This window comes from Lagopus muta, chromosome 3, assembly GCF_023343835.1.
Source record: "Lagopus muta isolate bLagMut1 chromosome 3, bLagMut1 primary, whole genome shotgun sequence".
Lineage (NCBI taxonomy): Eukaryota > Metazoa > Chordata > Aves > Galliformes > Phasianidae > Lagopus > Lagopus muta.
The window spans coordinates 39,466,485-39,481,306 of record NC_064435.1 but is presented as its reverse complement, the minus strand read 5'-3'; the positions used below and the strand labels follow the sequence as shown (position 1 = coordinate 39,481,306).

Here is a 14,822-nt window from a genome sequence, read left to right as displayed (position 1 = left end):
AAAGCTATACATTTCCATAGAGTTCAGTACTCAGAAGGCACCTAAACAGCACAAAACTTCATTTGTAATATCCCCTATCAGCCTGGTCTAGTATTAAATGGGGAGGTTGGTGGCCCTGCATGTGGCAGGGGGATTGGAGATTCATGATCCTTGAGGTCCCTTCCAATCCTGGCCATTCTGTGATTAACTTAGGATTTCAACCCTGACAAAAGAGTTACAATTAGCAGTTAAACTTCAATTCTCTTTTTCTTGTGACAGTGAAGTCAGTGATGTCTTTACCATTTTACTCAAGCAGCAGCTTGAACTACCACCATTAATTAAGTAGTAAAGTGAACACTGGATGGTTGTATATGTACAGTTTTACTGTAGCCAGTATCTAACAAAATAAAAAGTAGGACCAGTGAAAACTGGAAGTCTTTAAACAAAAAGATCTTTAATCATAACAAATGAATATTGTAGAAAATTAAAAAAAAAAATCTTCCTACAAACACACTCATTGTCCTCCTGTAACATCTGTTATTCCAGTATCTGTAGTTTTCTAGTATTTGCTGTTTGTATTTTATGAATAACTGCATTATTATAACAATAGGTTTTATAATATTTCCATATTATTATATGGAATAGATAAGTCCATGTGAAAAGGAAATAAAGATCTTTTAAGGAAACAAGATACTTTATATCTAAAATGTAAAAAAAAAAAAAAAAAAAAGGGGGGGGGGGGCGCACACAAATGAGATTGTCTTATACTATTTATTCCTAAATTATATGCAATATTTTTTCTGTTAGTTTCAACTAGAAGCAATTATCTCAGACGTGACTCTTCAAGCTCTAATTCTGATATTTGCTGTTCAACCCTGAAGAAATTCCTTGGTTCTACAAAGTGTAGTATGATGACTGATTGAACTGCAATACAGATTAAACCGAGTTGCTTCTAACTTCTGTGTGTGAAGCAGAGTTGGATTACTAAAAATAATTTCTAAAGACAAATGTAATTCTAAAGACAGAACAATGTAATTGCATTAAATAATATGTGCAGTCACATTAGGAAATAAAATTGATGGAAAACAAAGTTACAAATCTTCAGTCAGACACTGAAAATCTGAAATACTCTCAAAGATGCCAGGTGTGCTTCACAGTAACCTGCAGCTTCTTTTGCTGTAGGACTGTCAGAAGTCACAGGTGATCTAGCCCAACAAATGCTGTTCAGCAAACAAAAGAAACAGCTGGTTAGATTAATGGTTCCTCAGATGAATGATATTATTGGAATCCCACAGCAGACTAGGGGCAGTGTGATTGTATCATTCTAAAGATCAGAATAATCCTATAGACATTAAAAATTAGCAGTTAAATCTGCTGGCTGGACTCTGGAAAGCTACTGGTAGGGCAAGTAACTTTATTTGCTTCCAGTATGAAAATCTTACCTAGAAAAGAAAATGCTAAGCACACCACCCTATTTTTCTGCAAAAATAAATGATCAGAAAACTAAATAGAAGAAGATCAGAAAAACTAAATAGATCAAGGTCTTAGATGTCATGGACTTTGAACAGTTATTTTCAAGAGCCTTCTGTGGATTTCTGTTCTACCAGAGATCTGATAGATATTCCCGTGGTCTAGACAAGGAAAGAGACTGCAGCTCTTAAAAAATTATACTAGTAAGAAAAAGTAGTAAGCCTTGCACAAGGAGTTCCACAGTATCAGAGAACTAACATGACAGAATGGTGTTAGTGACAGAAGATTATTTCAGCTAAGCTATGCACAAATACAGTAATATCTAGATGGAGAGGTCCTGAATCAGACATGCAGAGTCAGGACACTGAAGGACAGAAGCAGCTATTCCTGCTAGCTATCACAGTATCTTATGTCCTCAACATTTAATTAGTCACTGACCAGTTTGGATGTTATGCAAATCTCTTAAGTTTGTCTGAGAGAAGTCATGACCAGATGAGACTGACTCAGCCACGTTCTAAGACACACATGATCTTGGGTGGAAAAACACAGATTTGCTTGTAGACATCCCAGAGGCAACCCTGCAGATGCCAGAGTACATGATGGTATGTATATAAATGTATGGTACACTGGCATGACTAACAATCAGGTGATATCTATAGAAGAGATATGCATCTTGTACTTTTCACTACCGTGCCTCAAGGTTGGCAATTTTAGTTTGCATATTCTTGACAGCCATAACCTCGCTCTTCTATGTTTTCATAAGATCATCAGCCAGGTTCCTCAGCAAGTAAGTGAGTAATTCCATTTGGAAGACACGATACTCTGCAGTTTAAGGGCAGTGCATACAACCACTGAAGTTACAATAATCACAGCTGAATGGTCAAGTAGCTTGTGTACACTATGACACAATCCCTGAAAATCATTATTTGCAGACAGTTTTAATCAAGAACTCAAGCATTACAATCATTTTAAACTCAATCTTATCATGTAACAAACAGACTTTTGTGGCAGATTAGTCCTTTGTCATGGCAAACTTGGATGATCTCTCTATTGCTCTCTTGTATGGTGGCTATGGACACTCTAATGCAAAAGAAAGCACCACCATCAAAAAAAAAAAAAAAAAGCAACAACAAAATACCTAACAACATTGTCTTCTATAGTATATCCTGTTTTGAACTCTGCTCTCACCTTAAAGCTTACAAATGGCTTTTACATAAAAGAAATTTTAAAGCTTTTATGGTTACTTTAAAAAGATAATTCATCATCACGTTGACTGGCGGCAGAGAAAAGCAACTTACAAAACTGCTTTTTCAGTGAGTAGGTAGGCAATAATCTATCAGGAAAGATGTGATAATGCCACAGCAAATGCAGAAAAAAAAAAAAAAAAAAATCAGAACCATCACACAGTTGATTCATATTGAAGGGTATTAAACAGGATTTGCCCACAACTAGCTTGCACATTTTCTACACTGCATTCTGAAACAGATTTCTTCAATATGTATAAAACTGGTGAAACTATTTCAGCTATCATTAAAGGAACAGTAAAAAAAAATAAAGTACAGAGAGCATGAAAGAGGATTACTAAATATAATCACCATGAGATTTTCAAATTTCAATAACAAATTCTAGAATCATCTCCAGAGTTTAAAAGAGTCCTTCACCTATATTTAGGTTCACCATCACAGTTTGAGTATCTGATCTTCTAAACTGCTAATTTTTCAACAGCACTGAAAGTGAATGAAGTGCACAAACTACATGAGTATTTGTAAACGGATTTTAAATTCCTTCACAAGTCCTTACTGAGTCATACACTGTATGGAAATTCTAGAGTTGAGGCTTTTACTCAAAAACAGATATGCCAAATTTAAAACAGCTACAAACAACAAAAAGAGTTTTTGTGTTTCTGTTATAGGTACAAGAAAATACTATATCACATGAAATCGTGACATCTATATGAACAAGATGCAATACTAAAATATCCTCTGAGATTACAGGTATAGCATTTCTGTCCTGTCTTCTACTTGTTTCACAGATCTAACACCTAATATTTCAAGTATCTAAGCATTGCACAATTTTCAATTTCCTTGCCATTAGTTTTGCTGTTCTTCTGATACAGAGGGCAACATTTCTTGTGCCTCAGCAGCCCATTTCCACACACATCGCACATGAAGTCAGCAGGAGTGGAGCAAGCTGCACAGCTCCAGGCTGCCAGCCATGGGCCAGCAGCTCCTGCAGGCCGGGCTGCATTCATTGCACCTTGTTTTATGAGGGCCATTGCTCTGCCAGGAACAATTTCTGCTTTCCATATAGTGGGTGCTCAGGTAGCATGAGACACAGCCAATTCAGCAAAAGCAGTCTTTTTTTAATCAAGCATCTTGATACTAGCAAACAAAGCTAACAAGTACGCACCAAAAAGAAGATCTCAGGCTGAGAGGAGAAGAAGAGCATTTACAATATGGAATTGATCCATTTTAAGCATTCTAGTTGGCAAATGCACTGGAGTACTTAAAAAAATAAAAGACAAAAATGACTAGAGTCTGCAGCAGATAATCTGGCATGAATACGAAACAATATTTTGTAGGTGGGCCCAGTACAAAGCAAGGTCCATTAGGCTCAAAGGACACTGCAACCGAACAATGGAAACAGATAGGAAGTCTGCACTAATAAATATGCCCATTGGGCCAGTGCCATTGCCTACCATGGCATAGATACATACAGAAGGATTATACACTAAATGGTGCAAACACAGTCTAGTCCATCTGTCATAAACATTAAGTCCAAAGGCCACAGGTGCAGATTGCACTAAAAAGTAAAAATTACACACAGACAGAGACCACTTCATGTAATATGGAGAAGAAAAAAATATCAAAACTAAATAAAAAAACTAATTTGTTTCCAATCAATAAATGTTCTCAGCACAGCCTTGTCTGCCTTTGGCAATCTCTGCTTCTTCCTTTCCCTCTGTCAGCGTACATGCATAACATATATTTTACAAAAGTGCTTCAAGCACTTTTTTAGAGATACATACTTTAATGTGACACTAGTACAGGTTTAAATATGATTAAATAACTCTTTGCAAGAGATAACAATAAGCAGCATTAACCACATTTCCCCAAAGTCAGAAGTAAAAGCATTAAAAAAAAATATTCAAGCAAATAAATCCAGAACTGTAAATACTGATTTCAAAGCATTATTTCTCTACCTAATACCAGGGAATATTGTATTCCATGCCTTAGAGCTCTTGAGGGGTACAGTTTTGTATAGCCCAAGAACATTCCCATTTTGATTAGCTGTAAACTAGCTGAAGTCTCCATTATCTTGTTCTTCTAGCATTTAGCGCTAGGTACTTTTGCAGCATCAAGTTTGCAAGTTTCATCTCCTGCCCAGTTACTGCATTGATAACTGTGATTTCATCTGCTTCTATTTCCTTTGCTTTTCTCTGTCCTAAGTGACAAGAAACAATCAGAATAAAGCTTCTTCTCTCATTGACTAGGTCTGTTTCTTCAAATGCAAGCAGATAAGGCTTTGTAGTGTCATATTACAACACATCCAACTCTCATACATCCACCACAAGAATGAGTAACTAAAACAGCAAGCCTGGTCTTGCAAGGCTTACTTATCGCTGTCATTGCTGTGACATCTGCTCACCCATTTCCTGTTAGCCTGGAGTTCAAGTAGGGTTTGATTACATTTCTGTTCATGCCCTGTAGCTCCCAAGTGGGCCTTCCCTGAAAGACTGGTTCCTGTGTCAGAACATACGGGTGCAAACTAAAGAGGTTCCAGTCACTCATCAGTAGTTTTCACCGTCCACATCCCTATGTCCTTTTCCCTTCATCATAATGCTGGCAACACACATGCTCCTGACTGCACTGTTGCTCCGAGCTCTTCCAAGGAGAGAAAGAGACCAAATAGGGCGTAAGCAGTATTAAATCAAATAAAAGGCATTGTTTGGAATCCATAGGCCATGCAAGGACTCCTTTGCTGGTGAGATCATTCCTGCAGGCACAAGAGGATCAGAGACCTGCACAAGCCATCAGCTTATACTTGGAATGATTATTTTGATATTTTTTCATTATTACCTATATCAAAATGGTATTTTATCTTTATTAAATAGTGCAGCATTATGCCAGCTGCAAATCTACAAGGCAATGTCTTACAACATTTAGAGATTCATTAGATGTCGTTAGCAAATCTAGTTCAACTGATGCATGGGAATGGGTGAGCTCATTTAGGAGACAGGAGGCACTATTCACATACGAGGAAAACGTTATTTCAAAAGCAGTAACACCAATATTTCTTCAGTATTTTCTGCCTAAGCATGACTTTTAAAATATTTTTTTATTCCTATTATCATTCTGAATGCTTCTGTTCTTCAGATCAAACTGCTTTCTCAGACTCTCTTCACAGAACTTTTTCTGTGTCAATGGTGCCACCTCAGTAGCTGTCCACTGAGCTTATTCCAGTTGATGGAAGTCTTGTATCACCCAGGACTGGATGCAATATTCTAGATGTGGACTAATTAGAACCAACTTAAAGGAGATTGCTTCAATCTACTAGCTATTATTTTGTTAATATTGCACAGTGTTTTGTTAGCTTTTATCATTGTCAGCATACAGTATGTAGACTGCTATATACCAGGACATATATAAAATAAGACAGATTCCAGGATAGATCTCCGAGTAACTCAACATACCACAGATATCAAAGCAGCGTATGACCCATTAGCTACTACCCTTTCAGTTTCATACTCCATCTATTTCTTAATAAAACAGCTTTAATATGAAAATGTGGGAGATTCAATTTAGTAAGTGTTTTTTTTTTTTTTTTTTTTTTTTTTTTTTTTTTTTTTTTTTTTTTAACACATAGCAGATAACATCTCCTGCTCTTCTCAACAACAAATACAGTTGTCTCATCATGTAAGGTGCTTGAGCTGGTCAAAAATTAAAACCCATACTAGTTCCAAACACTTTTTTCTCTCAATTTGCTCAGGAATGTCTTCCAACTCTTACTAGTCTTTAGTTCCCTGTTTCATCATTTGGCCTTTTTTAAAGATAGGTAGAATCTTTCTCTAAATACTGGCAACCTTCTGCAGTTTCCACAACCTTGCAATCATATAGTTCTCTTAATACTCCACACATATCAAGAACTTGTATGGGTAAAGTTCTTGCAAATAATCCCTAATTCAATCCTTATTTCCTGCTGGTAGTTTCCCCTCTTCCTTGAACCCTGCCTCTAGACAAACACTTTTTTGACAACAACCAGACTGCTGAAGTCACTAAGTACTTCAACATTATTCACATCTGCTTTCATTAAATTGCTTGTCCCATTCTTCAGCAAGCACATATTTTGCTTCACCAGCTTATTCCTGTGTAGCGACAGATGATCTTCCTGTTGCACTTGATTTGCCTTTGTAGTGCCAGTTCCTGATAAGCTTTGGTTTACTTAATACCATACCTGCATGTTAGGTTAATGTTTCTATGTTTTTCTTGTGTAGCCTGTCCATATCTCCATATTCTGTATCCTTCCTCTTCGTTCTAGAGATTCATCGTTAATTCCTTGTTTAGACAAGCTGATCTTGTGGTACATCTACTTTCATCCTACCAGACACAGGTTACTCTCAGCCACCTTTTGCGTCAAGGAAAAACAGAAAAGCTAAAAATAGAAAGGATATTACAGAACTGATCCTATACCTCTTCTCTACATCAGGCCGCTTTTACATAGTATACAAAGATTTTATTTCTGATATTCTCTGACTCAGAGTATTAAGAATTTTGCTACCTTTCTCCTAAATTGCAAAGAAATGCCAGATTTACTCTTTGTTCAGTAAGATACTAGGAAGTCTGATGTGCTCAGATCTGAGGACCACCCCAAGACCAAATGATGTTTCCAGAAAGATCATAAACTTGTTGTACTCTGGCTACTAAATATTGCCTGTCTATGAAGAAAATGTGACCCTGCAAAATGATTCTTCCCACAGCTGCAATCCAAACATGATCTTGCTGAACTGAAGGCTATAAACCCAGAGTGCATCATCTTGTCAATGTAGAACTACAGGGAATGGCTTCAAGTCGCACTAGGGGAGATTCAGGTTGTGTGTTAGGATGTTAAAAAGAAATTTCTTTGAAGGAGTGGTCAGGTACTGGAATAGGCTGCCCAAGGCTAAGTCACTGTCTCCAGAGGCATTCAAGAAATCTTTAGATGTTGAGATGGGACAGAATTTAGTGGAGAAATACTGGCAGTGGGTGGACAGTTGGACCAGATAATCTTGGAGGTCTCTTCCTATCTCGGCGATTATATGATTCTATGAATACAAACCACTGAAAACATTGTCTGTAGATTGATACCAAAGACCTGCTATTCTATTTCGTCACATGCTACTTCTAAGTATTCACATTTTCTGTGGTCATCTTTACCACCAGCAATAAGACACAAGAAAATCTTTACTCATATCTTCTTTGAAGTAGTGTAAATCTGTAAGCAAAGTGGAATATTTTTGACACACGGTCATGTGATTAACACTTCTATTGGAACACTATTAATAGAGTTATTTTCATGGGAAATAAATGCAATATTTCTATGAATCAGGTTCAGGGAAGTGACATGTGGCTCTGCTTTATGCCATTTAAAGCAGCTAGCACTTTTTTTTTTTTTTTTTTTTAAGATCTTTATCTATATTCCATTCAAATTTAAATATATTTTTTTTAAATTTAAATATCTTAATTTCTCAAAAACAGTAAATGTCAATTTGAACTTGTTAATACCACAAAAAAATATTAGTGAGCTGGCAAGAAAAATTGTCCTGAATAAATTTCATAGTATTTTCCATATGCATTCATGTATGTATGCGCTCTGATACCAATCATAAGTATTTTGATTAAAAAATCAGTATATATAAATACGCATATAAAAAGTCTGCAAAAACACGTATTTTTTTCTGGACCAACAAAAAAACTCTGCATTTTTACAGTATAGGGAAAAGCTTGTGGATATAAGTGAAACTGGGTTTTGTCCTTAAAGTACAAAAGGAAAATGTAAAACTATGTACTTATTAAATATTGCAAAGCATGTTCTTAAATGCTGCTGGCTGCATATTGAGCAAACATATCTATAATCTGTGTGAGTTCCTCTGGCATATTAAAATTCTGTTATAAAAGAGTTATTCTATAGTAAGGACAAATCCTAAGATCCTCTTTCAGAGGAGACATTAAAAATATAAAGGTCTTTAGAAACAACTTTGCTTATAGCCAAATAATGACCATGTACTAGAAGAACTGAAAGCATACTTGTTACACTTATGATTACTCTTAGAGATACAAAGTCGTGAGAGAAACAAATGAGAAATTGTCTATGAAAAGGAAATCATTTTCAGAGTTTCTAGAAAGCCTCAAATCCACTTTAGCCTCAATTTTAATATTGACATGATAAAGGTGAGAGGTCTGCAGCCTCATATCACCAATAAGTTGTTTTTCTGGTACTGAGATATGTAAGACAGTAATTCTTGGGTTTACTGTCCTATTGATTCCAATAAAAGGTAAGGAATTTAAGAAGGGTCTGGAGTCTAAATCTGACTCTTGATGCAAAAGAAAGCAAGTAAAGGAAAAACAAAAAACTAATATTGACTTGAGCTATACAGTGAAAAGAACAGGTAAGAGATTCACAATAGACATGCAGGACAAAGTGAAAAAAAAAAAAAAAAATCATCTATACTGCCAGGACTAATGTGGAAGGGAATAAACAGAATTTTTTACTTAAGTAGCTTCAAAACAAAATTTCCTCTACCTATATGTATTACTAAAATGGTTGAGCCATCAAAAATGAAATTATTATACTGACATTTTCTTGTAATATAGAATACATTTTCCAGAATTATAGCACCCCTTCAGATTGTTCCTTTATTCCTGATATTGGTGAATAATATATCTTCTTTTTCTCCCTGTGGAATGTTAAACTTCAAATTTATTTGAGTATGTTTGTCATTTGAATTTATTGGCTCTAATTTATTTTAGGTTATTTTGCAGCCTGCAGATTGATAATGTAATTACAGGTAAGGAACCTTAATTAACTCAATTTCTGGTGCAAATGTCACAGTTTTCTTGTTTATAAGCAGAGATTTTTCACTAGTGTAGCTATCTCAATTACTGATCACCACAGACTGAATTAGTGCTGTTCCCATCTGGACACAAGCCCACAATTTTTTAAATATGTGCTTAAACAGAACACACAGCTTTACAGTTCAGTGGCAGTTTACTTCATACTAGGTAATGCAAAAACATACACTCAAAAGAAGATTGAGAAATTATTACTTGGTAATGAATGTTAATAATAAAACTTAGCTATGTAGAAGTAGAATAATTGCACAGCTCTCATACAAAGAAGAATTTTAAAAAAGTAAAAAAAAAAAAAAAAAAGACATCAGAAAAGAGGGAAAAAATAAGAATATAATGGTATCATGCCTGTACAAATGGATGAGAGTAATACCACAATCAAGACAATACTAAATGTTTATCTATTAAGACACTGAGAACTACAATGACTAAGATAGGCCTTCTGTTTCTTAATCACAGCTAGCTCTGCTGTTATCTTCTATAATTTGTATGGATTTAGATAAGAGTGGCAAACTTCTAACATAACATTATACTTGACTGAAGTACATGTTTCCAGCAGCATTATTTTTGTTCCTGATTTGGGGGAGGTTTATATCCCATATGTTACAGAAAAAGGCAGACCAGATGTTCATAAAATTTAACACGTAAACAAACTTAATTGAAGCAATACAAATACTTGGACATTTGGACTTCAACACTGACTGGCTAAAACCAGACCATTTAGTTTCAACCTTTCTACCATTTTTCAAGAAAAGTGATGGGGAAAGCTTCCTTCCACAACTGTTGAAAATATCAACTACAGCAAACAAGCACTTCTGCTGTGCCTCAGCAAGATACAGTTTCTCACACCTCTTACATCCAGCAGATGTGAAAAAGTGTACAGGAAAATATTGTGTACCAAAATGTTATTCACATCATAAATTTATCCGAAGAAAGAAGGAGCTTTGACTTCTGCATTCAGTCAGTAGTTCCTCTTGTTTCTCTGCTCTCCTTTAAATTCAGAAAAATTCTACTGAATTGCATCCAAGCCTTCAGTAGTACTTGTAAGATCTAAGTGGAAATTGTCATTTAATAACTCATCATTCATATGCTTCCTGTTAGATAGGATCCTGTGTTAGAAAATAGGCAAAGCTATTTCCAAGTTTCCCTTGTTTCAAGAAAAAAGAAATAAGCTTGTAGATCTCTTGGCCTCATTGTTGATTCATGAAGACTTTCTTTAACTTTGCCAAAGCCATGATTTTATATTACACTATACTACTACTATACTATAAAGGGAGATGTATAAATCTCATGAGAAATTCAACAGGATTGAGAAACCTGTATGTCATGTTATAAGGACAAAAGCGTGATCGGATATGTAAGAATTGTTTATGACATCTCCAGTACCTTCCAACCTTGGTTTGTACTGCTGACAACTGTTAAAATTAGCAGGGAATCTCTTCCCTGCAATAATCCATTCTTTAAGCACTCCAAACTGAGTTCACACAACAGAGCAGCCTATAAGAAAGCGTTGCTCGATCTCTGTCTTATACCTGTCACCATTAAGTGCAAGAAAAAGCACAGAAAAAGAAAACAAGGTTTTCAGATATGCTGGATACCTTTTAATGCCTCTGTTATCAATTTAAAGAAGAGCATGGAAGACAAACAGAACAAGAGAAGAGGATTTTCAAAAATGTTCACCATTTCCATGATCTTCTTTCTAAAGTTATTGGGATAATTTTCCCTAAGCTTATAGACAGCAGACATAAGTCAATATTGAAATCAAAATAGATTATAGTATCTTTATCTAGTGATAAAGTTCTTAGGACTTCCTGAATATTCAACTATTACAATTTAAAAGCAAGTGAGTTTTCAAGGTTAAATAAAAGTTAAAATGCAAGGAAACATAATAGGAACATACAGGTTGTTCTTTTTAGATCCACAGAAAGCATACTGAACAGAAGCTTTTCAGAGATGAGCTTTTGCAGCTAATACATGTTGAAGGATCTTTTCATGCACAGACTGTACGCGCTGATTCTTTTCCTTGCTCTATATCACAAAAGGAAACCACGAGCAAACAACGGCTTTAAAAGTGAAACAAAAGATAATTCAATTTATTACACAGTCTGTCTGCATGTGTGTGTGTGTGTGTGCGCGCGTGTGTGTGTATGTACACACACACACAAGGGAAGATAAGGACTTGAAAAGCAAGACTTGATTTTAATTAGCCAAGTTTGTTACCTAAATAGAGAAAAAAAAAAATCCTGTTTTAAATTCAAGTAACTGAAAACTTGATCCCTAGAAGTTACCCTTTCTCCTAATTTGCTACATAACCGTCCACTGGGTGCATTTGTCACTACAACATATATAATAAATATTACACATTTGCTTTTATAACGATTAGGCAAAATAAGCAACTCTGCACAAGATACTACATGCTGCAACATGAACATTACTGCTTAAAGAAGCCTGTTTAAGCAGTTTGTAATTACCACCTTATCTGACGTATTTTTAATGCATCTCTTCAAAGACGGCAACTGTAAACCACAGTAAGCCTTTACCCTATTTTAAATGAAAACTTAAAATTGTAAGTACAAATACACAAGCCTTTTTTTACATGACTTTGTACTTCCATTTCAGCACTCTGTACTGACCTCTACTGGTTTATATATTTTCAGAAATACTGATCAGCCTACTCCTATTCAACTTTTGTATGACCACACTCGAATTCAGGGAGAAACTAAATTTCTACTAAATTTCCTCATTCCCCACAACATCTTCCTGACAGAAAGACTAAAAGAGAACAAGCTTCCAAGTATTTGTGGCAGTTTACCTGGAGGAGATGAGATACTATAAAAAAGTCATCACCTAACACTACTAACATGTACTGTCAAAGAAAGATATCAAAAAAAGAAAACTCCATGTTAACACCTTGGTTGCAATTTGAATAATTCATCATGTTGGTTTTATTTACTGTCCCATGTCTATATCATTTGCTGTTCAGCATATAAAACCTGTTTCTAATTGTACATTGTCCAGCATCTGTCCCATGAGTAGGCTGGAAGTATTACTACTACGCAAATAACAAAGTTGTAACAATACATTTATCACCTTCAATCGCCCTCATGATTATACAAGGATAATATGCTTGTTTCTAGAAGCCTCTTCAGAGGAAATATTTGCTTTAATTAGGACAGCATTGGCAGCTTATCTACCACACACCAGTGGATCAAAGTACAGTAGCAAGTTTGACATAAAAGTGTCACTGCAAATGCCTTGTCAAAACAAAGACTACCTGCTTCACTAGGAGTAGCAACATGTTGTATTGTCTTTTACAGTACTTGGTGAAGTCTGAAAATTCATTTTCTAACTTCTCATAACAAAAATGCTCTCATTTCTTATGTGCTTCAGAGTAAAATGCAGTTCAAGCTAGTTATGATTTAATTAGTAAACCTTTCCATGGTTGTTTACCAGAAAGCAGTTTGTCAGCTGGACTCACGTTGCAAAACTTTCCAAATTGAATAACAAAGAAATCTAAAAGTACGTTTTTCAAGTTCAGGTATGAATAACAGCTTTATACACTCTGAAAACTTCATTTCCTTCCACTACTCTACCAGTGATCACCCCTTTTATTTATTTATTTTTTTTTCCCCACTTTTTTTTAAGTCACCTGCACTGTTTGGAAAAAAAAAAAAACACCACGATTGTTCTCTGCAAAAACAATGAAGCTTTGTTGTTCAGTTGGTGCACATAATAAAACACATCACGTACTGTTAATTCAATTTCAGAACAGCGAGATACCTGTTATTCATAAGGCTATTTTGTGTAATAATGCACTTTTCTTTCATTTTTCATGAAACCCCTTTAGATCCTGAATATAAGCAAACCACTCAGATTGTTGAGCCTGAGCCAACAATACTTTTATCTCATGTATACATACAAACATCTTAAACCACATGTTTTTTAAAAAAAATCTTCTAGAAAACTCAAACACTCCATTTCAAATCCCCTTCTAACCATACGCTGCTACACTCTAATGCTTCCATCCTTGTGAAGGGCCCAAAAGGAACAGGCTGAAGAAACCCCAAAATGCATCTGACAGCAGTGCCCTCTTCCTCCTGCCCACCACACTCCAGCCAGCAGAGGGAGGAGTGGGGGGCACCGCACAGCCACTGACCCCCTGCCTGCAGCAGGAGTGAAACTACCAACCACGGTCACACATCTGTGATGAAAACATGTGTGGTCTTAGCCAGAAAATGCACTGATATCAATTTTGCCTTACCTTTACCAGGTGAGTCTGCGCAGGGGTCCAGAGGGCCACTGTCTGCTGGTCTCACTGGGTTTGCCACCACCCCAGTTCTTGTGCTGCTGCTTTGAGGACTTGGATGAAGAACTGGACTCGATCTACTTATTGTATTCTGTTTTAGAAAGAAAACGTGATGTTCTATCACTTTTGCTTGATACATTAGAGAAAGTATATAATAGTGCTGAGACTTTCAAATGAGTGTCTTTATCCACAAGTATGAAATAAAAAAAAGAGAACCTACTATACCTTACAAAGACTCTGATTTTCACTGAAAAAAAATCATTGGCCAGACAACAGTGAAACCTTCTTCTTTCCAAAAGTCATTTTAAAGCAGCATTTTCAGTCAGTTCTAAGCAAAATATTCCAAAACAGCCCCAATGACTTTTTTCCTTACCTCTGATATCCCAGTGAGGTCACATTCTGTTAAAAACATCCTGTCAAGCTTGGTACAAAAGGGCTCCAAAGAATCAGAATGCAGAAGCTATGCAACTTGCTGACTAACTTTGCTCTGTGTTATTTACCAACCACACAAAGAAAATGCTGTCTATTCAAAACACAGTTCAAAACTCTCTTCACAGAAAGTGAGTGAACAAACAGTCCCATGTCCGATGCTGCAGTCACATCTCCCATGAGGCCCGGTGATAGCTCTGGGGCATGGGACGGAGTGACACCACCAGCAGTCACTACAAGGCACTTTTGTAAACAACTTATGTGTGTGTGCAGAGAAGGAGAAGGGTGCTACTTTTTCTCTGTCTTTATATTGCACTGCATTTACTTTATCATCTCTAAACCACCTTTTCTTGTCTCGCTTTTTCTGCTAAATGTATTTGCTCTAGGTCTTTCATGATCTTTTCCTCAAAGAATAATCTGAAAAGAGTATCTTGAATTACCTTAGTGCATAGATTTGGGTCCCTGGAAACAGGTTAAGCAACAACAACTAACCTAAAGCCTTCCAAACCCTTTACATCTTACTTCACATCTAG

General features: G+C 36.0%; 1 protein-coding gene across 1 annotated transcript in view; it reads right to left on the bottom strand.

Annotated features, from left to right (window-relative positions):
• ST18 (ST18 C2H2C-type zinc finger transcription factor) overlaps positions 1-14,420 on the bottom strand; it is a 177,376-nt gene extending 162,956 nt beyond the window's left edge. Inside the window, exons 1-2 of the mRNA XM_048940560.1 lie at positions 14,234-14,420; positions 13,816-13,951 (exon numbers count right to left, since the gene is read on the bottom strand). Of these exons, the coding sequence (XP_048796517.1) occupies positions 13,816-13,951; positions 14,234-14,272 (175 nt within the window). The 5' untranslated portion in view covers positions 14,273-14,420. The remainder of the gene's footprint in view (positions 1-13,815; positions 13,952-14,233) is intronic.
• Positions 14,421-14,822: the final 402 nt, after the last annotated feature.